This window comes from Lathamus discolor, chromosome 3, assembly GCF_037157495.1.
Source record: "Lathamus discolor isolate bLatDis1 chromosome 3, bLatDis1.hap1, whole genome shotgun sequence".
Taxonomy (NCBI): domain Eukaryota; kingdom Metazoa; phylum Chordata; class Aves; order Psittaciformes; family Psittacidae; genus Lathamus; species Lathamus discolor.
The window spans coordinates 10,786,707-10,811,193 of record NC_088886.1 but is presented as its reverse complement, the minus strand read 5'-3'; the positions used below and the strand labels follow the sequence as shown (position 1 = coordinate 10,811,193).

Below are 24,487 nucleotides of genomic sequence, written 5' to 3'. Positions count from 1 at the left end.
AGTATGGACCAGCGGATCATCTGCAGTGAATTAGCACAGCTCTGCCCAATGTGTTAGTGGCAAACCCAGATTATACGCTAAGGATTCAAACCTAGCACCTGCCACAGAGTCATTCTGAATGTTGGGTCCTAAGCAATAGTGAAGATTAGATCTGGATCTCATCCCTGCCTAATGCTCAGGATAACAGCAGTGGGTTCAAAGGATTTATTTGGTTTGGCAAAAAAAGCCAGCCGTGATTTGAGTTGGCAGAAACATTGCTTCTCAACAAGAAAAACCATCCTCGGTTGAATGACGGATCAGCCAATGAAATGAGAGTGAAAGTGTTCACTGAAATAATTGTAAAGATGGTGGATTTTGGTTACTGCAAGTCTGTCATTTTTGGCAAGTTCATCTTAGCCCCAGTGGCTTTAGAGCCATGGGCTTTGTATTCCAAAAGGAATATAAAGCGCTTGCTTATCACCTGCTTCGCCTCCAGCATTTCAGCATTTTTCACTTGTTACATTTTTGCTTGCTAACCAGTTTCTGAAGCTGCAAGGCTTGAGGGTAGAACTTGGTGATCAGAGCTTTGTTCTAGGCACAGCTTGCATTAATCAAGTTTTTGTCAAAGAACCATATAATTCATGGTGTATGAACACACCAGGAGTTCATACAAAGCTTTTGTTATTCTCTGTTGTCAAAGTTAGACTGAAATGCTGTCCAAAAAGAAAACTCCATAGTTTGTAAATAGAGTTTACACTCCACTGAAGATCAATGAGCAAACAATCTAGGTCAAAAATGATCCCATGAATTTGGTTTTCATTTTTCTCCCCAGCCAGCAGCATTTGGTGAATATTTTGTCATCTTTGAACAAGTGCTATTAAAAAAATACTTGCCTTATAGGAAGTGCTTAAACAGGAAATTCACCTTCATATAATTTCCCGGGTGTTACAAAATTAGCCTTAGCAGGGGAAGAAGTGGAGCGGTGAAGTGCACGATTATTTCTCTTTGTCGTAGACACCTTTAGGATGCTGACCCAAAAAGTGCAATTAGCTACGAGCTGAGGTCGGGAGGACGGCTGATTTGTAACTCTGATACTAGCGACTAAAACTGAGAAGGAAGAGGGGAATAAAAGCAAAAGACGTCACAGTTCTGTAACACTGACAGTAACACACAGGTGATGGGTGCTGTCAACATTATAAACTATATACAAGACAAAGCAGGACTCTTTCTTTTCCCAAAGAACGCAACAACAACAAAAAATGGTGTATATAACACAGTTGGCACATTATCGCGGGGATGAGGAAAGGGGACTTCTCCTGAACATGACAGACTCAACTCCTGACAGTCCAGAGGACAGTTCATCTGTCTAAACATACATCCTCTCCCCCTTCCTCCTTAAATATTTAGTGAAGACCAAGCCAGTATCAATGTCTGATTCAATCATGGTGCTAATAGGACGTTAATAGATGCAAAGTTTTCCCTGAAAGGGAGCACCTTACTCCAGGAAGAGATGAGGGTGAGTAGGGGCTCAAGGAGAGACATGTCTAGTGCCAACCTGGTGCATCTTCTCATGGGCACTGGTAACTCATCTGGCAGTCAGTTGGGTAGGGTGTCAAGCCCAAGAGATGCTGCATGCTGCTTTGCCCGGAGCCTTAGGTTCTCAATGCTTGTAGTTTTACTGTTCAGGCTTGGAAGGGAGCTGGAGGCCTGCAGAATGGGTGAGGACCAGACCTGCTGAGCGTGGGAGAGCGACTGATAATAGGACTGACAGTGCAGGGAGCTCAGCGGGGCCATGTTGACGTTCATGCCCAAGTAGGGCATAGCAGACGGTGTCCCCATTTCGAAGGAGGAGTAATGGACCAAGTTGTTGGTGGCTGCCATGTGCTGGCGGAATTGCTCCTGCAGGCGGAAGAGGCTCAGGGGTGAGGATGAGTAGGAGTGAGTCTGAGCCAGGCCACTGCTGGATGAAGGCGTCACAGTCACGCTGACAGGGGACTCTGCAGCAGGAGAGAGAGGGGATGGGGGTTATTTCTAAAGACTGGATGCAGGTGCTGATCCGCTCCCCGGTAGGGCTTAGGCTGCACCATTGGCTTCTTTTTTGCATCAGGAGGGAAAATAAGAAGGGTTGTGTTAGCTCAGGAAACCTAAACTTGTGTCTGTTCTATGCCTACCATCTCACAGCACAAAAACAGGGGCTGACCTCTTTGCTATGAGGCTTTCCTGTTGTGTTATTCCTGCAGCCGCTAGGCACTGTTCTCCTCAAGCTCTAACCTGAGCATAAAATCTTTGCTCTCTATATGCTGCTGCTACAGTAGACATAATGCCCCTGTGTGAGTCCCATTTAGTGCTAAGGACAAGTCTGGGCAGCCTACCTACAAGCACTCACGCCATAGGGAATAAGGGCCTATACCCAACCACCAGCATCCCCCTTGGAAATGCCAGGTCCTGACAACAACCCCCATCAGGGTGCTGCCCCTCACCTGCTTTTGGGCTCGCTCTCTTGCAGTTCAAAGCCTTGTTGTCCACACCAGGGCTCTTGTCCACTTTAACCTCATCCAAGGTGCTCTTGAACTCCTCTTCTCTGTCGGTCTGGTCCTCGGCCGCTGACTCGCTGGCCGACTGCTCCGACAGGGTTAGGTTGAGGTCCGTGCCTACCTCACTTGGGAGGCTCTGGACCTTCTCGGTGTCCGGGGTGGTGGCCTGGGTCTCCAGCATGGGCAGCTCTGTCTTTCCCTCGCTGTGGCCCCCTTCACAGTCCTTCTGCTTCTGCAGCTGCTCTTTCTGCAGGCTACGCTGCTTCTTACGGAATTTGGCTCTCCGATTCTTGAACCAAACCTTCAGTGCCACAAACAGCAAAGGGGAAAACTGGTGAGAATCTTGCTTAGTGCCACATTAAGCATCAGTCACCCCAAGTAATGAGGTACTGCAAGCCCACTGTGACCAAATGGCATTCCACTTTGATGGGTCTCAGAGCTCTACCTGTTTTCAATGCTTCGACACATAGCACAACAATATATTTCAACAAATGACCATCCTTTATGTTGATTCTTTAAGACACTCCACCGGTGGTGTTTTTTTATTGGGTTTTTTGTTGCCATTGTTCTATTTCTAAATTGATCAGGCAGTTGCGTCCAACCAGAATGTCTCATATCTGAAACTGATGACATTACATTGGCTTACAGGACAGTGCTCTGTTAGTTTAGAAAACAGTCTGGTTATACATGTACCAAAACTATGGCAGAAACACTCAAAGTAGTTCATTACAGACATATGCTGCTATCTGGGAACTGAATTTAAGGAAGGAGAAAAGAAAGCGTGTTTTCCTAACCTCGATCAGTACAGTGGATTGGAAGCAATACATTTGCAAATCTTATTAGTGTTGTTTGGTTAGTTAAATGAGGAAACAAGAATTTTGAAGATCAAAAGGTCTCGACATTTGTATTAAAGAACTACTTTGTTTTACTACTTATCTGCTTCACACTAAAGAACTTGCTATTTAGTCTTTTAAAGCCCAGCAGTGCAAGAACCTTCCCACCAGCAGGTTATGAAGCACATTGCACAAGTCGAAATTAAACAAAAAAAACATACAACACGAACCCAGACCTTGGCTTGAGATGTTACAAATATTGACACTGGTGGAAAAGAGCAGCTGGAATTACTTGGGTTTCTGCTCTTCTGAGAAAGCCAGAAAAGCCTCACAAATAAATAAATAAGTAGACTTCTGTTGATGTTTCTAAAATTTCCCCCAAAGAAATGTGAAAGAACAAATGAAAACCAGCGTGCGCTTCAGACAATCCTAAATCTAAAAAATGTGCGTGTGGATTAAGAATTTCTTTAGCAGATGTATAACTACAGATGATTTCACCCCCCTCTGCCTCCACCCTCCTCTTTCTTTGACAACTTCACTGCCCCAAAATCTTTAGTTACACTGGAAGGATCTTGAAATGCCCCTGGAATCCCCACTATATTCGTTAAAACATCCCCACTCATAGACCCACAGAACATCAGTACCTGGACTCTGGCTTCAGGCAGGTTTGTGCACATGGCCAGCCGCTCTCTCATCACCACATCTGGGTAGTGAGTCTTCTGGAAGGTCTTCTCCAGTGCCTCCAGCTGTTGGGCGGTGAAAGCCGTGCGGCTTCGTCTTTGTTTGCGGTGCTGGGATCCATAACGTGCCTCCAAAATGATGTCTTGAAATGTACAGCCGTTGGAAGACAAGAAAAGTGGCCAGTTTAATTATTGGAATTTGTATGCTGACAGTTGAATAAAGCAGTGGCGAACACCAGAACCTTCCGAACATTTTTTTTCATGGCTCTAAATCTAGTAAAACACATAACAAACATTTTGTTGGTTAATTGAGGTGTTGGAGGTGATAAAACCTCTCACTAGAAAGTTTGTTCTGGAGAGGGAACCTCTTTCTACGGCAGCTATAGAAACTGTTGAGACTCCAATGCTAAATTTGGTTGAAACAAGCCAATCTGCTCCAACAGCAGCAGAGTAGGACACACAGACGCCCAGACCTCACTGTGTCATAAATAAAGCCTCTTTCATTAAGAAACACAATTAAAAACAAGGTGGGGATATTCATCACTGTAATCAGAAAAGGGGCCCAACACTTCGTGACGTGTTCTCCTTAAAGCCAAGGGCTAAGCTTCTGCAGGCTTCATCATTGCCATGAGGTGCTCATCAGTGGAAAGAGTACATGCAGCTTGAACACAGCTGCCTCTGGCTCATTTTGTTGGCTGCAGTTGCCTTAAAAGACGTGCATCTTCCCAGAAACCAGGCTGAGTTGGCTCTTCTTTAGTGTCTCATATGTAGCTCACTGTAGTTATCAAGGCATGATACTGGAGTGCTGTTCTGGGTTACCAAGAGCACTCTCCAGCATCTGGGGTGGAAACACTAGCCAGGACTGAGTCCAACCCCATTGACTGCAAGCCCAAGACTCATGTGCTGAGCTCTTCTCAGTAGAGGAGCCACTCACAAGTCTGACTTTGCAAAGTGTGCTTGCAAAATCACAGGCAGAGAAGAAATTCAGACTGGGGAAAATCTGAGGCCAACAGTAGAGGGTTATTATTTTACCAGAGGCGTTATTATTGCACAACAGTTAGTGGGAGTAGAAAGATCCCAAATCAAAGAAAATAAGTTACTTTATTTAAAATGAAAAAGAGAAAAAAGAAAAGAAAAGAAAAGAAAAGAAAAGAAAAGAAAAGAAAAGAAAAGAAAAGAAAAGAAAAGAAAAGAAAAGAAAAGAAAAGAAAAGAAAAGAAAAGAAAAGAAAAGAAAAGAAAAGAAAAGAAAAGAAAAGAAAAGAAAAGAAAAGAAAAGAAAAGAAAAGAAAAGAGAAAAAAGAAAGAAAAGAAAAGAAAAGAGAAAAGAAGAGAAAAGAAGAGAAAAGAAGAGAAAAGAAGAGAAAAGAAGAGAAGAGAAGAGAAGAGAAGAGAAGAGAAGAGAAGAGAAGAGAAGAGAAGAGAAGAGAAGAGAAGAGAAGAGAAGAGAAGAGAAGAGAAGAGAAAAGAAAAGAAAAGAAAAGAAAAGAAAAGAAAAGAAAAGAAAAGAAAAGAAAAGAAAAGAAAAGAAAAGAAAAGAAAAGAAAAGAAAAGAAAAGAAAAGAAAAGAAAAGAAAAGAAAAGAAAAGAAAAGAAAAGAAAAGAAAAGAAAAGAAAAGAAAAGAAAAGAAAAGAAAAGAAAAGAAAAGAAAAGAAAAGAAAAGAAAAGAAAAGAAAAGAAAAGAAAAGAAAAGAAAAGAAAAGAAAAGAAAAGAAAAGAAAAAAGAAAAGGAGAAAAGACCTTTATTATGCAAGTTGGGACATGCTGTGCTACAGTGTTGGAATGAAATAGTCTGGCGAGAAGTTTGTTCTCAAAGAGGAAATGCAGAAAAAGCAGTATCTGGTATCATTTTTAATTCAGTTAAGAATGTGACTTCCAGTAGAAGGGAGGAATGAACACCCTACAAAACAACTTAACAGGGAGGAAAGTCGGCAATATCAGCCTGTGGAGACAGATAAAGGCTCTTGCTGCTGTTTATTTGTGCTTTTGTCATGAGCACTGTGGTATGAGTCTAAACAATAAAACAAAACCTGCTGTCAGGCCAGCCCTAGAACCACACAGCCAGGTTCCAAATACATTGTCTAAAGAGCACAGCAAATCAGCTTTGCACTGCTCAAACATTCCTCTTCCAAACTTCCAGCTGTTTCATTCTAGGCCAGCATTTGCGGCGCCTTTCTGAGCAATTGCCAAAGCCACGTGGTTTTGGCAAGCTGGAAAAGACATGATCAGGCTAAAGGTCTTCAGCCAAATACGATATAATGTTGGTTGCCTACAAGAGACTTTTGTGTTCAAGGTATCGGAGCAACTAAGGGAGTTATAATGCTGCCTCTTTGAAGGTAAAGAGACCATCTTTGATGCATTCAGACGCAGCAAACAGTGCAGCGAGGAGAGAAGGGATGGAGAGGAGAAGGGGTGTTCCAGCACAAGAAATGGAAGCTACCCCGTAATATTTTACAAAGCTAACATTTGTGCTTTGAGTACAAGACACCAGGAGAAAGGACACTGGTTCAACACCCTACCTAAAGGCTGGAATATTCCCGAATTCCTAGAATAGAGGTTAGACCTACAACTTCCCCAGAGGCGGCAGCTCGTGCATTAAGTTTGGCCACTCCAACGAGAGCCAACCAGCAATTACTTTAATGTTTTAACTATGTTTTCAGGCTTTGTGCACGAAGGACAATATAAATTGCAGGTGAGGCTTTGCAGTTACAATCAGAAACCTCGGTTTTCTGACTTAAGGTCATTTGCTTTTGTGCTGCTTTATTCTGACTGTCCCTGGAAGGCAAATGAGATCTATAACCTGCACTGAAAGATATTCAGAAGTAACAGAATGTGAAGCAACTGCAAAGGAATCAGCTCGTAGGTATATAATGCCTACCCTGGCAATGATAAGCAGAGAAGGGGACCGTGGGATTTAATTTGGAAAGTCTTCCAGGTGGGTTATTAATTTTAAAGATAAGAGGTCAGGAAACCAATTGAATCTCCCTGTCAAGAACATGAGAATAGCTTTTTTATTCTTTTTTTATCTCCCTCTGCTTTACCATAGATTGGGTCAAAGACATAAAGTCCTCTGTGCTCTGCTGTAAATGATGCAGATGATCACAAGAATCTTTCAAGAGGAAAGGGGCATTTTGAGACCAAAGGTCTGCAAGACATATTGCAGAGTTCTGGACCATCTACCCCCTTCTGGCCACCTACGCGCTGAAAGGATGAGGGAAGGAAGGGATGGATGACCAGGACAAGGAAAATGCCCAGCTGTTGTCACTCCACAGCCCAGCAGTAGAGCCAGGATTCAAGTTCAGATATCCTTGATCCTACTTTGGTTCTTTCTTGATGAGGACAATGACTCCCAGCTCTGCCCTACAGCCCCCCAGAGATGCTACAGGCCACGGTGAGTGGTCTAAGGAGCCATGTTAAGGAGGTCACTACTAGCAGCTGGATAAGGGAGCATTGTTGGCGTGAGGATTTGAGAGTTCACTGGTCCAAAGAGTCTGAGACCTTCACCACCGTGCCTTTGTGGGCTACCCACCTAGAAGGACAATCCCAAAACTTCTGCATCCTTATTCTGCCTTAAGCCCCGTCTCTTAAATTTAGTCAGCTAAAGTTGTCTGTATAGCTGATTATTTTCCACCTACTCTGGGTTGGAAGGAGTCACTCCACATTTTTGTTTCCTTTAATATCAGACAACTTTAGAAAGGTATCTTAAAGCAGATGTGTAACTTTCAGAGTCAGGGAAGATCATTCTGTTCTGGGAAGGCCTCCAGAGTCATACCTACGGTAACTTTTTGCTTTAGCTTCAGTAAACTGGTTGTCAGGTCTTCTCTAAGACACTGCATCCAAGCCACGACCAAAATGGTGATGGTGCAGCTGTTGACCATTTGCACTGTAGTAGCCTCTGATGATTTCATCAGCCAGATCTGGGTGCTTTGTGTTAGGCTGAAATCTAGAGCAGATACGTTTGCCCTGCCATACCAGACAGTCTCAGGTCTCCATCAATTATTTTTGAACAATTCCACCTACCAAATGATAAAATACTATTTGGACTTTGCACTTCTTTATTACGACAGTATCGATCCAGTTCCTGCCTAACTGTCCCACCATCAACAACACTGTATAAATAACACTCTCTTTGAGCCTAAAAAAAATTACGGAAGACAAAATACAACAGCAACAGAGAGGGAGCCAACAGGACCTGCAAGAAAGCGTCACCCATGCCAGGGTCTAGGATCCCCAGGAAGAAATAGGTCAAGGTGAGACCCAAAGAAGATCCAAATGAAGATCATTTTCCAAAGTGTTTGGTAAGACAAGAGATGGAAAACAGTTGCAAGAAGGGGCAATAAGGAAGAACAGACTATGGCCTGGGACGGCAGGAGATGGCTGTTAGAGGATGCAGGTCCCAGGCCCCTCGATGGGGAAATCAAATTCACTGCATGCTTATATTCATTGTGCTCTTATTTTCTAACAAGAACACGAAATTTTCTGCTATGTTTTTGTTCACCTGTTATAACACATTTCAGTGTGGTTTTAATTCTCCCTTTTCAATCCCACACAGTGGGGCTGCATCCCTTCTCACCCCCCGGCTCCCCAGCCATCAGAGGCCGCTCAGCAGTGAGGCACAGCAGTCCGCTGGCAGCCAAAACAGGAGGGCACGTATCACATGCAGATCCTGGCCACATGGCCAGCAGTGAGGTGCACACCATGCCAGTGGGCTATGTCACACCACGTGGCCAGTATTGTGGTGCACACCATGCCAGTGGGCTGTGTCACACTCCATATCCAAAGAAGAGTTTCACTCAGTGCAAGCAAGGGCTCTTTTCCCCAGGGAATGGCAAAAGCCATAAGTTGTTCTTACCAGCCAGTCTCTCTGCCAGGGTGAGGGCATGCACCGAGGGCCTGTAGTCAGGGGCGTGCTGGGCTTGCTGAGCTGCCTGCTGGTGGAGGTTGTACATGGCGCTCAACGAGTTCATGGCGTGGAGGGAGTAACCATTCACTCCATAGTGCTGCATGGTGACATAAACCTGGAAAAGAGCAGTTAGAGGAGAGAGGTGCTTAAGAATGCGCAATTCCAGTGTCCTGGTGTCTCAGCAAAGCTTTGGAAATGCTGAGCTCAAACTTAGACTGCTGCATGCAAGGCTCAGTTCCAACCTCCCAACTCCACCAGGCTCTGGGACAGGAATCAAAATACCTCCTGTGGACCTAAAGCGACAGCAGCACCAGATTGGCTTCCAAGCTAGAGACAAGCATCTGACTATATCGCACTCATGATATGTTGAACAAAAGATGGGAAAGGATTTAATATACCATAATGATATTTTTGTGGTTTTCAATGAACTGACCTAGCTCCATCCCAGGACTAGCTGGAATTTTGTCCCTATCACTGCCTACAATAGGCTGTTCCGCAATCCCACTGCTGTAATATCAAATGACCTTTCTTATCAGAACTCACTCATATGTAATTTGTTTCCATTCATTTTTCTCAAAGTTCTTCATAACGAAACACAAATGGTACAGGAAAAAAACCCCACATGTGGTGTAAAAGAAGATAAATCTGTAGCATAATAGGACCACAAATGTTATGGCTAAAGAGGGAATTAAGGTTTGCAATAAATACTGATGTTTCATAGCTCAATAGCAAGGAAATTATTTCCAAAAACAAATGGCTTTTTTTTTCTAGCGTGGGCTCTGCGTGAAGCTTCAAGCTGTTTTTCCTCACAGACCATCTGTAAAACTGGGCTCATATTGATCTCAAAAGCTGAGTGATGCTTCATAAATCCCCGTTATAAACGAGTGAGGGCCTCCAGGATGCCGTTTCTGCAGCTTGTAAGACATCGGAAAGGAAGTTGTGAAACACTTGCCACAAAATATAATTCCTAAAACACCAGTTACATCAGCAACTCGTCATCTGGCAAGGCAGTGCAATGAATGAATGAACATGCAAAGAAAGAGGTTCAGCTGGACTAAGCTAAGGAAAGCAGACGGGTTATCTAGGCAATCTCTTGGAAAGCACCGATCGCTGGAGGGAGGTGGTTCAACTCCTGCGATTTTAGGAGAAACCTGATGCATTGAACAGCAGAAATTTGGATGAACAATTATCTGTTGCTTTTTCTACACAAATGAGGAAAGACTTTCATTTTGTCCTGTGAAGGATTTACGCCATGGAGGACAGACTGCCATTAAAGAGGAAGGAATGGAAGCAAATTGGTCCCCCTACCCCTCCCGCTCTGAATTGCCGCTCTCTCCCAAACCACCTTGATGTAGGAAGCACAAACATGGAGTGACCTTGTTTAACATCCAGAGACCAAGCTGCAGCTCCTGGGAAAAGCAGCTCAATTTTGTCCTATACGGTCTGGCAATGACCTGGGGCACCTTATGGCTTCACCCTCTCAAGTGTTTCTCCAATGTGGTACCCGGGAATGCAGAAGGAAGGCATGCAGCTAGAGTTCGGTCATTCTGCCAGCTCAGGGATGGTCTTCATTGCTCTGGGATGGGTTTCTGGTTTAGACTGAGGGATTCTATGTTTCTGTGTCATGAGTGACAGCGTTGCCTTTGGGATTGTCTTCTCAAAGAGGCTGCAGTAATTATAAACCAGTAATTTGGGAATCTAGCACTCAGCCTCATTCCTATTTCCTGAAGTCCCTTGTGCTCTGCCACCACATCATTTCAGTGCCAAGAGCACTGGTGGAAGGTAACACATCCAGGTGCGTTTCATAGAGACCTGATACACACCCCAATGCCATCTTCATCTGGTTTGTGTCTTCCCATTCACCCACCCTGGATTCACGCCCCAACCCCTTAGTTTTAGATTCAAAGGGAGATCAGTGGCTATCCAGTACCTACATACAATCCTAGAATATCTCAAGTTGGAAGGGATCCACATCCCACCTTACTCTGCACAATGCCAGCCGCATCCTTACAGCCCATGGAGAATATTACTGGTCACATCATTTACTACCACATCCTATGTAGAACTATAAGAAAAAAACCTACCTCCTACCTGTCCTACTGACTGACAATTTTTGTGTGAATAGCTGATATATTGAAAAATGCATTAAACGAAATATATTGTAGCTAGTTCTGAAAAGCAGGGGAAAAATCAGATCTGCTTTGTTTTATGTTATCCAGGCAATTACTTCTGAATTCAAAATGTTTCATTTCAAAATTTGCCCTAGTTTTCAGAAAAGCAAAGACAGCCCCAAACCAAAATAATAACCTTCATCTATATCCTATTAAGGATTTATTCACCCTAAGAGGAGAGAAAGCCCATACTATTCTAAGCTGAACCACTGTGAAAACAGATATTTTTGGCTCACATGCTGGCCTAAACACAAGAATGCCATAGCTCTGCTCTAATAGAGCTTAGGGAAGACCTGAGCAATGCCAAAATTGTCTTTTGGTTCTCTCCTCAAAGTGAGGAGGGACTTCACATGCCCACAGATTGTTGGCATTTCAGTTTTCCCCACAGTGGGCTCACAGCGAAATTACAGCAGGGATGTTGCTTTGCTGCTGGTGGCACACAATAAAGGACCAGAGTGTGACTCAGTGACGTGTGCCGTTGATGTGGCCACATCTTGCCATGATGCCTGAGGAAGACCTGCAGGTCTGTGACCCAGACACTACCACAGATGCTTCCTACCCCATCCTTGGCATGCTCATTTCCAAAGAGCATCATCCCACCCCAGCCTATGGCAGTGTAGGCTTCAGCGCACACCAGGCTGGTTCAGCGGGCAGCAGTGCTCAGCCAGACCCCATCATCAGCAAGACCACTGCAGCCAGCTGGAGAGTTGTTTGCTGCTTTGCTTTTGCAGTCCAAGAGCAGACTGGCTTTTCTGGCTAACACAGGCAGTGAAACAGAGGCTTGCAACTTCATGTTGCCTCCTCCCTTCCTACCCCTTAACTAGTGAACCAGCTGGCTGGTTCCACCAGCCTTGGCCAGCAGGGTGGAGAGCTCCAAGTTTAAGTTCCTGCATGCTTTGTGGAAATCATTTGAGGACACAGAACCTACTAACTGCCCTGGACTGCTGCCAGACCTCTGTCCTTAATAGACGCTGGAGAATCCACACCAGGGCTCAGCCTTGCCAGGAGATACATGGGAGGCCAAGTGTCTTTGACTCCCAACTCACAGAAACGCCTGTTCCTTTTCTAATCCCCCTTGCATGACGTTGGTTGTGTACCAAGCTGGCACACTAAGGGACAGACGAAGAGGGAGAGGAGAGGAATTTTCCCATACTATACAGTCTTCCGAGGACACTGCCAATGAGGTTGGGTCTGGAGCTCAGTGTTTCCACTGAAACACTTGCTCCGGGAAGATTACAGTTTATTTGATTGTTATAAGATGCTTTTGTGCGTACATGTGTGTCTGAACAAACTCTTCTGGGTGGTCTAGAGGAGAGTGCATCACATAAAGAATAAAGAAAATAAAAAGCAGGGGACTTCATGGTGGACTCGGGACAGGAGTCGATACCCACCCCAGCTTTGGTGATGACTGCCTGGCATGCTGTGGTGCAGACGACAGGCAGAACTTCCTACTCACTTGTGCAGCAAATGTATCATCCCAGATTCAGTATCAAAAATGAGGGAATTTACTGAGCGAGCCTCTTCAGCCTAGTAAGCAAAGTTAACTGAGACCGCAAACAGCTCCTGTTTAACCATCAGCTCCGAGCACACTTCAACCCCAATAAATTAAATATTTAAAAGACATCATGCAGCAATTTTTTTTTAATGGAGAAAGCCATTCATCAAGCCACTGCCGTGTTTCACAAGCTGTCGAATAGTGCTTACACTGGTTAAAATAATCTTTATATTTCATTAAGCAACCAAATAAGCTGATCCCTTCCCACTGGCTGTATAGATGGTTTTAATTTTCAGACTCTGCAAATGCATCTTTTATGTCTCTGGGTGGCTGGAGGGCCTCAGGAACAGCCACAGCTGGGAAAAGGATGAGAGCAAAGTTTGAGCTTCTGCTTTATGGAAGGGTACAAGCTAAGAGCAGCTGGGAGAGTAATGTAAGGTCCATCCCAAAAGAAAGGGGATGCAGCACCCTGATTTTCCGTGTCACAGATCATTGAAGAGCTGGGAGCGGTGTAGAAAGGAATTTGGAGCTGAGAAAAGGTGCAGGAAAAACACTATGGGGTGAGGCTAGCTTGGCTTTGCCCCTGCAAAGAGCCGTGGGCTGATCCTGCAGTATTTGCTCAGCACAGGCGGATGGATGTCTCCCTGCAGTGCCTGGAGCTGGTGGTTTCCTTCCGCATGGCCCCTCTGGACCTCATCAGTGACTCTCCCATCCCTGGCATCAAAAGACTTGCTCTTTCCCTGCTACCCATGTTTCGCAGCACCACACTGTGAGGTCTCTGCACCATGCCGTGTGCTGGACCCTGCCAGGGTTCCCACTCCTTCTGCCTTTGCAATCCTGGAATTACTACATCAGTCCCAAAAACTCTCCTATGGCTTTTACCTCACACTTAAGCCTTCGCCATGGAAGCTGCATGGATGCTGAGCCCATTTTTCTTTCTAAGCCTACAGGGAAGAGATAGGTCCTTCTAAGATCTGTCCCCACAGAGAGGGCTAGGGGTTCCCCTTAGCTTTAACTGCTGCTGGCTGTGAGAAACCCAGGTTTCTCCACCATCTGCATTGCGTAGAAGCCAGGCAATGTAGGTCCCTGCCCATCCCGGACTAATCCAGAGAGCAGATCACTCTTTATTCAGCAATTGCTGCCTAATCTAACATAAAACAATTCACCAATTTACCAGCCAGGATTGGGAAACCCATTATCCTGGAGCAAAGCAGCATTGCTCCAGTTGAAATGTGGCTCCCATTCACCGCTTCCCAACACTGGCCTTGAAAACCTCAGGTTTCCATAAAGTCACATAGCACAAGAGTAGTGCAATTTATTGTATATCACTGAATGGTATAGTATATAGGCGGAATTTGGCCATGGGCTTTAATATTATCAGCTTTGGCTTCTCAAGTTTTGCAAAAGGCTTTAAATTTCCCTATTTAACTGGTAATCCATTTTGTATCCAGGCCCATAATGCTGTCCTGAGACAAGAAGAGGAGAGAACCACGCATTTCCTCACCAGGTAAAAACTCCTGTTCCTACACTGCAGTTTGTGTATGTGTGGAACTGAACCAGTTCTGGGAATAATAAAATATCTTTTAAAAATGAGATATTGAAGTTTTCTTGTAACAAAACATCTCTGTTTTCCCTTCTATCAGGGAAAAACAAGAAAACAAAACCACAAAACCCAACCTGCAACTGTAATAACTGCACCCAAAATTTTGAGATCAGAGGCATTTTCTGCTCACTCCTCTCTTCATTTCACTCCCTTACTCCACCTCTCAAGACATGATCACTCTGTACCTGGCTTCACCTGCCAGTCACACACAAGACCTTTAACAAAGGACTGTCAAAACTCATTAAAGGAGAATCATCTATCACTGCAACCTGCAAACTCAGCTGTCACTTGTGATGGGCAAAGAGTTTGTCCCCATGCTAAGATGCCCTAAATAAGGACATCAACTGCAGCTCCCTGTGCCGATACTGCTCTGGGGAAAAGGAACTTCAAACCAAGACGGTGGTTTTTCTCAAGTGCATTATGCAGTAGTAACACACCCTCTTCCTCCCGTATCTAAACTGAGTTGAGGTGGAGGAATTTTCTTCAATAGCATGTTCTGACCAGTTTTCACAGATAGAATTAAGATAATGCACAGGGCAAGACGCATGCCCTTCTCAAGCAAACACTGTTGGGTGAGATGAGTTTGAGGCTGGATGTAGGACTCGAAGCTTTGTAGAGGCTTTGGTATTTTCTCTTTCACCTTTGGTTGGTCCCTCAAAAAACTAAGTGATCCTCCAGAAAGTGCTGAGACTATATTCGTTGACCTATACAAGATACTCCGTTGCCATCATGAAGAATGGGGTAATAAAACCGATGAGTTAAAAAGGCTTAATTTCCTAGAGAAGTCGAGAAGAGGATGCCAGAGTCTGCTTTTGAATGGTGGGCACTGTGGGGTGTTATGTTATCATCTCACTAAATCTGTCCAGAAATTGGGAGGGTTGGTGATAGAGCAGGGTTTATAAGGACTTCTTCATGTGGGAAATAAGTCGTACTAAAAAAAGCTGTATGTGGACTTTGGCAGCTCCCTGGTAGAGTGAATTTCAACACCATAGTTCATTAGTGATAAAGAGAGACTCACTAGAGATGCATTTGAAGTTTGGAAGAGCTCAGCACTGCCTTGAGTGTGTGCCCTAATGCAAGACACAGCTTGAGCATAGGAAAAACATCAGTTAAAAGAGATAAATCATGAAAGAGAAGTCTGTTTCTCTTGTCTGGTGTTCGGGGTCCTGCAGGTGATAGAAATAAAGAGAAGCAGCCCTGTCACGTAAAAAGAAAAGTTGTGGTTCTCCAGGCCGGGAGCTGCTCAGGCGGTACAAATCACTACTCGTGTTTATGCAAAGCACAGGAACCCGTTGTTCGTTACTAATGGGGAATAACAGCAAATGGTTTGTGCTAACACCATCCCCCTTATTACCGCTGGCAATAATCATCATCAAAAATAAGATCACAACAAAATATTTCTCCCCCCCTGCTCCTGGAGCTGTTCTGCTTTATGATTTTATGCTTTGAGTCCTTATTCAGAAACACTTTAAATCAGCAAGATAAATAATGCATCTCGGTCTCTGCTTATCTAACAGCCTAAGAAAATAGGCTCACTCTACATACAGACATCGGTTTTATATGTATTTGGTACTAAATGAATTACATACCTGGGGGTCCTGAATAAATGATCCTTGCAGCAGTTTTCTTCCATCTTTTTTTTTTTACATATATGTATCCCTAAATCTTTAAGATATATAAAGGTCTAAAATCACATAAAATAATAACCAGCCTGTTATAAATCAATTTTGTTCCTCACGTGAGATTGCTGAACGTGTAAGGAAACAACCTCACTTTTGTAGTGGATGAAATATAAATAATTTGAAATACTGCAGTACATCATAGCTTCTCATTCAAACGTCAGAGTCCGAGAGCAACATGCACCATAAAACCAGGCTTCCAAAGGACTTTTCTTATAACTGAAATAAAGGAATTTGAAAACAGCTCTCAAAAAACCAAGATTCCCCATTTCTGGTCTTCCTGCAATATTTGTACACCTCTGTAAATCCTGGGTTTAAAAGCAGTCAATTTCTTAGTGCCGATCGAGATCTTATTTAAATCCAGTCTAGTTAAACAAGTCTTAACCCACTGAGAGCAACTCCTGACTGATTATACCAATTCCTGCAGCTCGCATTCAACTGGTACTGCTGACCTTGGTCAGCATGAAATGAAAAAAATCTTTTTTATCATAAATGTTTTTATCATAAATAATTATCATATATTTTATCAAAAAATCATTAATGAAAATTATCTTTTTTCCTAAGACCAGGAGTTTTGCCATCAGATGGAGTTTAGAAATACTTCCAGTTAGGGACAGCGCCACAGTTTTTGTATAGACCTTGTCAAATAATTGCCTCGGTCAGGGCTGCGATGTTGAAGAGCACAGCAATTGTGTTTGCAATCTCATCTATTTGTACCAGAAACATAACAGGTTGTAAGAGGGTCCGTGAGTTTTATAAAACAAACCTCAGAGCATCCTGCTGAGACAAGGAAGTTTTACTGTAGTGCTCTACAAACTCACACACCAGGTTGAGAGCAGCTCAGGTAACGGGCCCTGACTGACAGAGGTAACTCTCGTCAGCTGCTGTGATTTTTATTTAAGGCTTCTGTGAAACCAACATTGTCCCTCTCCGCCCTTCAAAGCCCCAGATAACAGAACCCAGTGATTGATTGGACAGTTCCCTGTAAAAGACTTTACAGGGCCTCTGTTTGCAATGGCTTTCTTCAAAGGGCAGGCTCGCAAGGTTCAAAATAAGATAAAATAAAGTAAGGGACACTCTCAAAGTCTACTTTTGAGCCAGGCATAAGTTTAAAGGCTTGGAGCCCAGCGATTTGCAGTGTAGAGCCGGGACTGGGATCACTAACCATCACTGTGGTGCTAAATCTCTTGCTTGCCGTACACACGACAATCAATGTTTACAGATCAAATCAGTATAAACACACCTCCCTTCTCCCCTTCAGAGCAGTGCTCAGTGAAAGCTCTTGGCATTTATATTGAAGCAGAAACATTTTCCTGGGCAAATAAGAAAAGCTCCTAATATGGACATCACTTTGACTCTAGTCTCAGGATCTCATCCTGCTTCCAGCTTGGTAACGAACAACTAAAATGATGCATTTTAGATTTCTTATGATCAATAGTGCAATGGAAGCCAAACCCTGCAGCCCAGATTGACCCTGCGGAGCTTGGAGTCCGTACAGCCCAGCTCCAACAGCATTGCTGCTGCACACTGCGCGTCGGTGGATGTGGACCACAGCAGCATCCCACTGCAGTCAGGCTCTCACATACCCACGCTGCCCATCTGTTCCCACATCTTGAGACCTTACAGCATCTGCCTCCACACTGGCCCTGACATGGGGTAACCTTAAAGCGCCATGCAATCAAGCTACTGAATTCACAAACAGCTTTAACTGTTTAACTTGTGACTTTATATGCAAGGAAAAGAAAAAACCAACCAACAAGTACCTTCCCTCCTCACTCTTTCCAAAACAAGCGTCTTTCAGGCTTGTTGTATTTGCACGCAGTTTGTTTGGCTCAGCCCTTCCTCTCACTTCTAGGAAAATGGTTTTGCTTGAGAAGCATCATTTTGTTTGTCTTAACGCTGGTGAAGAGAATTTTCCAAACCAGACAATGGGAGAGGTTCAGACTTCCCAAACTCTGCCCCTCTTCAGGGCTGCTGGCAGCATGGGTGGGTGGCTCAATGCCTGCTCTCTGCCCCCGGTACAGTTTTGCTTGCAGTGTATTTGATTGCAGATTGCATGCATGAACAAATTGACTGACTTAAAGACAGCTCCTTGGAGCTGCTGGTGGTGTTCAGGGATCTCCACTCTCCCTGGAAGATGGAGCAAGGTCCTGGAGGATGTTACTCATGACATGGTCTCGTTAACAAGACAAGATCTACAGTTCTGTGTCAAAATACGATTTTAAGCCTTTTAAAGACATTTAGTGACCAGGACCCTCTGTCTGTCCTGAGTACCACAACCACAATACTGATCCTACAGTCTCACTCTGAACCCTATCACGAGAGCTCAGCCACTAAAAGACATTCCCAGTTCCTCTCCTGTTGCTCTAAGGTGCTGCCAGCCTGGTAGCCGGACTGGCAGAAAAGAACGTGCACTTGCCCCCAGCACTTTGCAGTGTGATGCCTCAGCCGAGATGCTGGGCTTCAAGGGCAGCAACAGGGATGAGGCATGGAAGGAGAGCAATTTCTCCACCCACCATCACCATTCACCAAGTTAATGTCAGTTGGATCCCTAAGTTCTGGGTGTTTAGCTGACAGCAGCTAGATACGCACCCAAGGAGGAGAGTGCAACATGTCTTTGTGAAACACAATGATTTGCACTGCATCACTGGAGTTTAACCCAGTTGGCACAGTATGACTTCCCCATGTACTCTTCCAGCTGGTTAGCTGAAAAGTGCGATTTTGCTTGAAGCTGATTTTTGAGAGAGCAAGGAAATTTCAAACGAGTCAGAAGCTGAGAGCCTGAACCCAAGATGTTTCTGCAAGTACAGCTGGTCCACAGGTTTTCGCATGTAGATGGTGCTTGGAGCCCTCAAAATTACAGTCACAAAACACAGGATGGCAACTGCTTCTGCTCAGACTAAGATCAGCTACAAAGCAAAATGACAGAAAAGTCCTACCTTAGTCAAAGAGAAATAATAAATATTGAAAAGCCGCTCCAGCAAGCCTTGCAATTGTGAGGCATTTCTAATACCTTAAAAGAATTAAACCAGAACTTTTAAGTTTTCCTTCTTTACAAGTGATAACACTAATTTTCTTCCTAATGTTAGAAAAGCTGTCTGAATTCAGTGGCATTTATTAGGAAGGGCTGGAGAAGGGGCAAGACTTGTGCCACTTTAAGACAAGGCCATGAACTGGAGTTAGCAGGAAAGATGCCGGCAGCTGGGGAGCACAGCAGGTACATGTAACGCTTCCTTTCCCGTAAGCACTTGGATCCATACACTGAAGCGCAGTTGCCAAGGTAAGCAATAGATTTTGGCCACCAGCAGGTGATCTGTGCTTTAAAGAGCTGTGCACTGTAAAGCAGGCAGAGCAGCTAAATATCCCCTGGGTCTTGCGGAAAGATGTGCAGTCCTTCAGCAGAAGCACATTTCTCCATCTTGGGATAACACACGCTAAGAGGATGCAGAGCTGCTGCCTGCTTATTCCCCCGGTGCTCAGTATGGTTGGTGTCAAATGGCTGAAGACACCACTTTTCTGCAGCTCCCTTTGTGGGAGCATTCTCTGCCCTCAGAACTATCAGCTCACCTCCTCATTGAGTTCCCAAGCATCTCCCACACACACACTTTAAGTTCTAGCATCTTGAACAGTTTTAGAGCAGCATTTCTCAAGCCAGTGTTTGCTCTGGCCATACAGAGGCTGCACTTGATCCTTGAAGAGTTGTGCCAGCAGCTACCAGGAAGAAATCACATTTGTCTTGTGATTCTCTCACAACTCCTGGCTGCAAATATCCATTTCCCACCCTTTGGGGAACTGCTGGTCCATCGTGGTCCCAGCCCTCTCTCCGAGCCTGTCCCTGTCCCAGGAGCTATATCTGTACTTGACCTGCTTTAGAAAACATAAGGACTCTGATCCGAAGACTGATGAAGTCAAAAGAGACAAAGAAAAAAATCTGCTTCAGTAGCTTTTAGTCTGGAACAGAACGGCAGGAAAAGACCCAGGATTTGGCTAACCTCGGTGCGCCAGGAATTCATTCCTAGATATTTTGCTGCATTTCAGAATTCTCCACTGTCTTCATAACAAGCACATTTTGATGGATGTTCCCCTAAAGCAGGGTAGTTAATCAGCAGTTGCATAGAACTGGAAAACTTGGGCTCTATTGAATGTGTGTTCTTCAGCGGTTTTCCTACTTGTGTGTTTTTGGCCAGATGAAGCCAGGTAGCTTTAAGCATTTCTGTTCGAACATGAGCGGTGGCAATCAACACTGGATATGTTTAAAGGCAACTGACATTCACCAATGCCTCAGTAGAAGCATTTCCAACCTGACGAGCTGAACTTCGTGACGACCCTGAAAAAACACTGAAAGAATAACTGGTGTCTTATAAAACACGGGATCCTTCTAGCTAAAGTGTGTGCCCATTTGTGCTTCACCGCAAAACTCGTAGGTAACCACATCAGAGCTTGATCCTGCACCTTCTCTGCAGCGCCTTTGTTTTGGCAGGGCTGGTTCTGATAATGACAGAGGGAAGAGAAACTCTACTCGCTCCAGCTTCTTTTCATCTGATCCCCCTCCTTCTCAGCAAAACGTTCTTTTAAAGTATTAAGACACCGGGAACAAAACCCACTGCAGTCACTCCCTTTGCGACTATATCGTGCCAAACTTGCCTGGCCAGCCTGCCCTTCCTTCTGACCTGTGAGAAGTTCCTCTGGCTCTATTTCTTTCATGCAGGTAGCGACCCTAGCACTAAGGAGAAGCCACATCTGCACCAACTCTGTGAAACAGAGCTGTGTCTTCTGAGACGGTACTAAGATCACTGCAGGAGCCTGCTGGTACGTGTGAGCAAAGGGAGAACACCCCATTTAAACATCAAGATCTCTTTAAACTAGCAGGGAAAGCTGGAAAGCCAATCTAAGTAAGATTTTGGATGTATTTTTGTCTTGAGTACACCGGTGTAATTTAATGCAACATCTCATCAGTCACGGGGTAACTCCGAGTTAAAGTCACTCTTACCCTTTCAGGAATTTTCTGCCCGTACGGTTCTTACTTAGAACGGAAAAACTGACCTTAGAAACACAATCTGAAAGCCAAAGGGTTGTAGGTCCAAGTCTCGACAGCTGGGGCTAAGGAGGAACTGGGATTGACTTGCATCGGCTTGCGGGTGGAAAAGTGAGCGTGGAAGAGAAAAGCTCAACAGTCAATGTGCCAGTTCTGAGATGCGGGCAAGAGAAACACAGAGCGGTGAGAAACGGCAGATTCGCACTGTGCTCCCCACTGCACGGTGAATGTGGACCCATCTTCCTCGGGGCGAGCCCCATCCTCCTCTCCCTAGGACAGCGAGGCAGCCTCATCTGCAGTGGGGCATCCCTTGGGGCTCAGCCTTTGCCCCCCGTCGAGGACACTAGCACCCACGGTGGACGTGAAACATCGCGGCTACTATGGGTCAGCACGACTTAGAAAAGCAGAGAAGGGAGGAAAAACGGCAACAGGGGTTGTTTGAGAAGCTGGGGAAGGGGCGCTCGGGACGTGACTCCGCAGCCCACCTCGCTGAACCCCGGCCAGGTTGTGAAGAGGCTGGCGATCCGGGACGGTCCCCTCTGTGCAAGGCAGGAGCGGATTCCACTCCTCATTTGCTTTGTGCAGAGGTGAGAGTTAAAAAAACCCAAACCCTCCAGCCCTGCCTTTGGGGAAGCGGGAGGCTACTTCAGACAAAACTGTTATCCATTAACATCCAATTATCACTTGGTCCAAGCCATTAATTATAAATCAGCCTCCTAATTGGGATAATTAGCTCTCTGCTACTTAATGTAGTATGACTGATGCGTTTGGAAAGAAGGCAATCAGTTCATTTGCTTAGCGTTAGGTGAACAAATCCAACTCTCACGGTTTAATTTCAGCCTTAAGCCTACCCCCTCCTTCCCGACCCCATCAACATTAAAAGCTCTTTGCAGCCCCATTAATTGTTTGGGAATCACGGCGGGGCCGGGCACAGGCATCTCCGCAGGGTTTTCGGGAGGGCAGCCCCCGGGCTGGGGATGCGGCCGGGCCCGCCGCTTCCCGGGCCCCCGGGGGGAACTGCTGGGATTTAGGAAGGGGTTTAATTACAGGGGACGGGTTTGAACCCGAGCGCGACCCACAGGTGCGATCGCTGAGGAGGAATCGAGGGGCTCTGCACTCCCCATTGCCGCCTCGCTTGTAGAAACCAGTCTGGGGAGAGCGGAAAAACTTTCCTTTCTCCTTTTTTATTCTCTTTTTCCCCCCTCTCCTTTCTCCCCCCTTCCCCTGGATGTCTCATTAATACCGGCTGCTCGGCGAGCCGCCGATAGCTGCGGGACATTATTAGATATTTATTACTGTCATTTACATGGAAAACTTGAGCTAACCAAGTGGAACTGGAGGGGGCCGCCGGAGGGGACGGGATGGGGCGGAGAGGGGTGATTTCCTTTTTTCCCCGCCGCTGGAACCGGAGCCGGGACGCAGCCGGAGCCCGGCCCGCTGGAGCGGACGGTGCGGGGGCAGCCCCGCAGAGCCTCCTCTGCCCCCACTGGGAACGGAGAGTTTGGGCCGAGCCCTCTCGAGGTCCCAGGCTTCGGTGCCGCTTCGCTCCGCCCGCGTTTCGTTTCGAAAGTGATCGGGAAGCGCTCGGTGCGCACATCCCACCAGGAAACGGGCGATGGTTGCCCCCTCCGTCCTTCCTGCTGCCGCACCCTCCGAGGAGATCCTCGGGGAACCAAGGACCCGGCTCGGGCTGCACTGACCCCCGCTCCCCGCCGAGATCCTCACCAGGAAGTAAACGAAACGAGCAACCGGAGAAAGCCGCCGGCAGCCGGGACCGCAGGGCTCCGTGCGGAGCGTTTCTGGCCCCTTCTTCCCACGAAAAGGGGCAACAACGGCCGGGCCCGCAGTCAAACCCCATCTACCCCGAAGGCGAAACTTCTAGCGCCCTGCTTTGGGCTGGAGGAGGCAGTGTCCCGTGCTCCCCCCACGGCGGGACCCCCGTCCCGAGGAGGTCACTCTCGCCCTTTCCTTGCCCCCTGCAAAGGAGACGGGTCCCCGGTGCCCCGGGTGTGGGGGCACCGAGCGGGGACACGGACTTTTTTCCACTCAAGTGCTGGCTGCAGAGGAGCTCTCCCTTTCCTATCCGTTATCCCATGGCCCGAGGGGCGACTGTGGCGGAGATGTATGAGATCTCTTGCGGTAAAAATATGCATGCTGATCCCCATTTGGTTAGCCCTGTAATGGAGGTGTAAATAGGTTTCGACTGCGAAGCCCTTAATTTATCAAGCGAGCCTGACAGCGCAGGTCCGCGATTTATATACCTCTTGAAGAGCGAGAGCAAGGAGGGGGGCGGCACAGACCGGCCCCCACAGCTCCTTGCAGGCGGGTCCCCGTCCGTTTTACCGTCTAACCACGCAAAGGGCTGGTGTAGGAGTGCGTAATTTTGCCCTAGACAGGTTTCTCAGCGCTGCCGGAATCTCGCCCTTTCTTACCATCCCTTCCGCGCTCAACTTCGAGCCGCCCCAGAAAGAATAAACACCCCCCGAGACACCCCTAAGCGGGTCCATCGGCCCCCCCACCCCGTCGCTCTGACCCTCCGGCAAGCGCTCACCGGACTGCGCGGCTTATAAAACATCATTATGGAAACCGTGGGGAGAAAGTTGCACTCTCCGCCTCTTCGGCGCACGGAGGGATGCGCGTCCCCCACTTTCCGTCGAGCAGGGTTGCACCCCTCTTTTCCCTGCCTAAATCCACACCGGAGCGTGTGGTTAGGAATGAGCGAGGCCCTGGGCTGGTAACTGGGGCTTTGCCTGTTTTGTTTTGTGAAAGTGTGAAGTGCTCCCCATAAAGCAAAAATAAAGAGAACAGGAGGGGATGGGACTTGCGCTGGAGCCCGGGTTTCCCCCCTCCGCGGTGCGCGCATCCCCGCCGGTGGCTCCCCCCCTTCGCAGGCAAGCCCCAAACTCCCCTTATTTCCCCCCGGGCATCCCCACCCCGCCGGACCCGCGCTGCCCGGGGCTGTGGGGGGGTTCTTACCTGGGGCGGTGGCGAAGCCTCTCCGCCCGCAGTGGGAGCGCGGCGCTGCGCCCCGTCCCGCCCTACTCCATCCGCCCGCGCTGCCTGCGCGCTGCCTCCGCGCCCGGCGGAGCTGCCATCTACCGGGAGGCAGCATTGAAGAAGGATTTTTAAAAGGAGCTTCATAGCGACCCGGGAGCTACCCAGCAAGATTTTCAATGGTCCTCCACCCTGTCAATCAAAACCGGGGCTGCTGATACACCCCCCACCACCACCCCTCCACCCCCAGCACTTCTTACCAGTCATTTACTCCGAGATGAGGTGTAAACGCCTGATTAAATCCCTGGGAGAGGATGGGATGCCGGTGGAAGGAGGAGGGCTGGACCCCGGCTGGAGGGGATGATGGGGTCTGTAGGGCAGAGAGGAGGGAAACCATGTGTGTCCCCCCCCCCATATCTCCTGCCGGAGCGACCCCTGAAGTTCCCTTCTCCCCCACGGCCCCTGCGCGGTGGGGTTGCTGGGGATAATCTCCAGCGTTAATTACAGACCCACCACGACCCCCATCCTCCTCCGGGCGCCCTCGCTGTCCCAGCCAAGCCTGCTGCACCCTTCGGTCCCTC

General features: G+C 46.7%; 1 protein-coding gene across 1 annotated transcript; it reads right to left on the bottom strand.

The window, feature by feature from the left end:
• Positions 1–1,202: 1,202 nt before the first annotated feature.
• On the bottom strand, positions 1,203–23,994 carry DMBX1 (diencephalon/mesencephalon homeobox 1). The gene is made up of 5 exons (XM_065672562.1): positions 23,889–23,994; positions 8,879–9,044; positions 3,991–4,169; positions 2,460–2,814; positions 1,203–1,976 (listed from the first exon to the last, which is right to left on the bottom strand). The coding sequence occupies exons 2-5, from the start codon at positions 9,030–9,032 to the stop codon at positions 1,576–1,578; spliced, it is 1,089 nt and encodes a 362-aa protein (XP_065528634.1). The 5' UTR covers positions 9,033–9,044; positions 23,889–23,994; the 3' UTR covers positions 1,203–1,575.
• Positions 23,995–24,487: the final 493 nt, after the last annotated feature.

What these genes read in the sequence shown, in the direction of transcription:
- DMBX1 (XM_065672562.1), bottom strand. Translation starts at nt 9,032, where the DNA reads ATGCAGCACTATGGAGTGAATGGTTACTCCCTCCACGCCATGAACTCG. An exon ending in CCTGGCAGAGAGACTGGCTG is followed by an intron (nt 4,170 to 8,878) that starts GTAAGAACAACT and finishes GTACATTTCAAG; the next exon opens with ACATCATTTTGGAGGCACGT. An exon ending in GAGAGCGAGCCCAAAAGCAG is followed by an intron (nt 1,977 to 2,459) that starts GTGAGGGGCAGC and finishes CTCCTGCTGCAG; the next exon opens with AGTCCCCTGTCAGCGTGACT.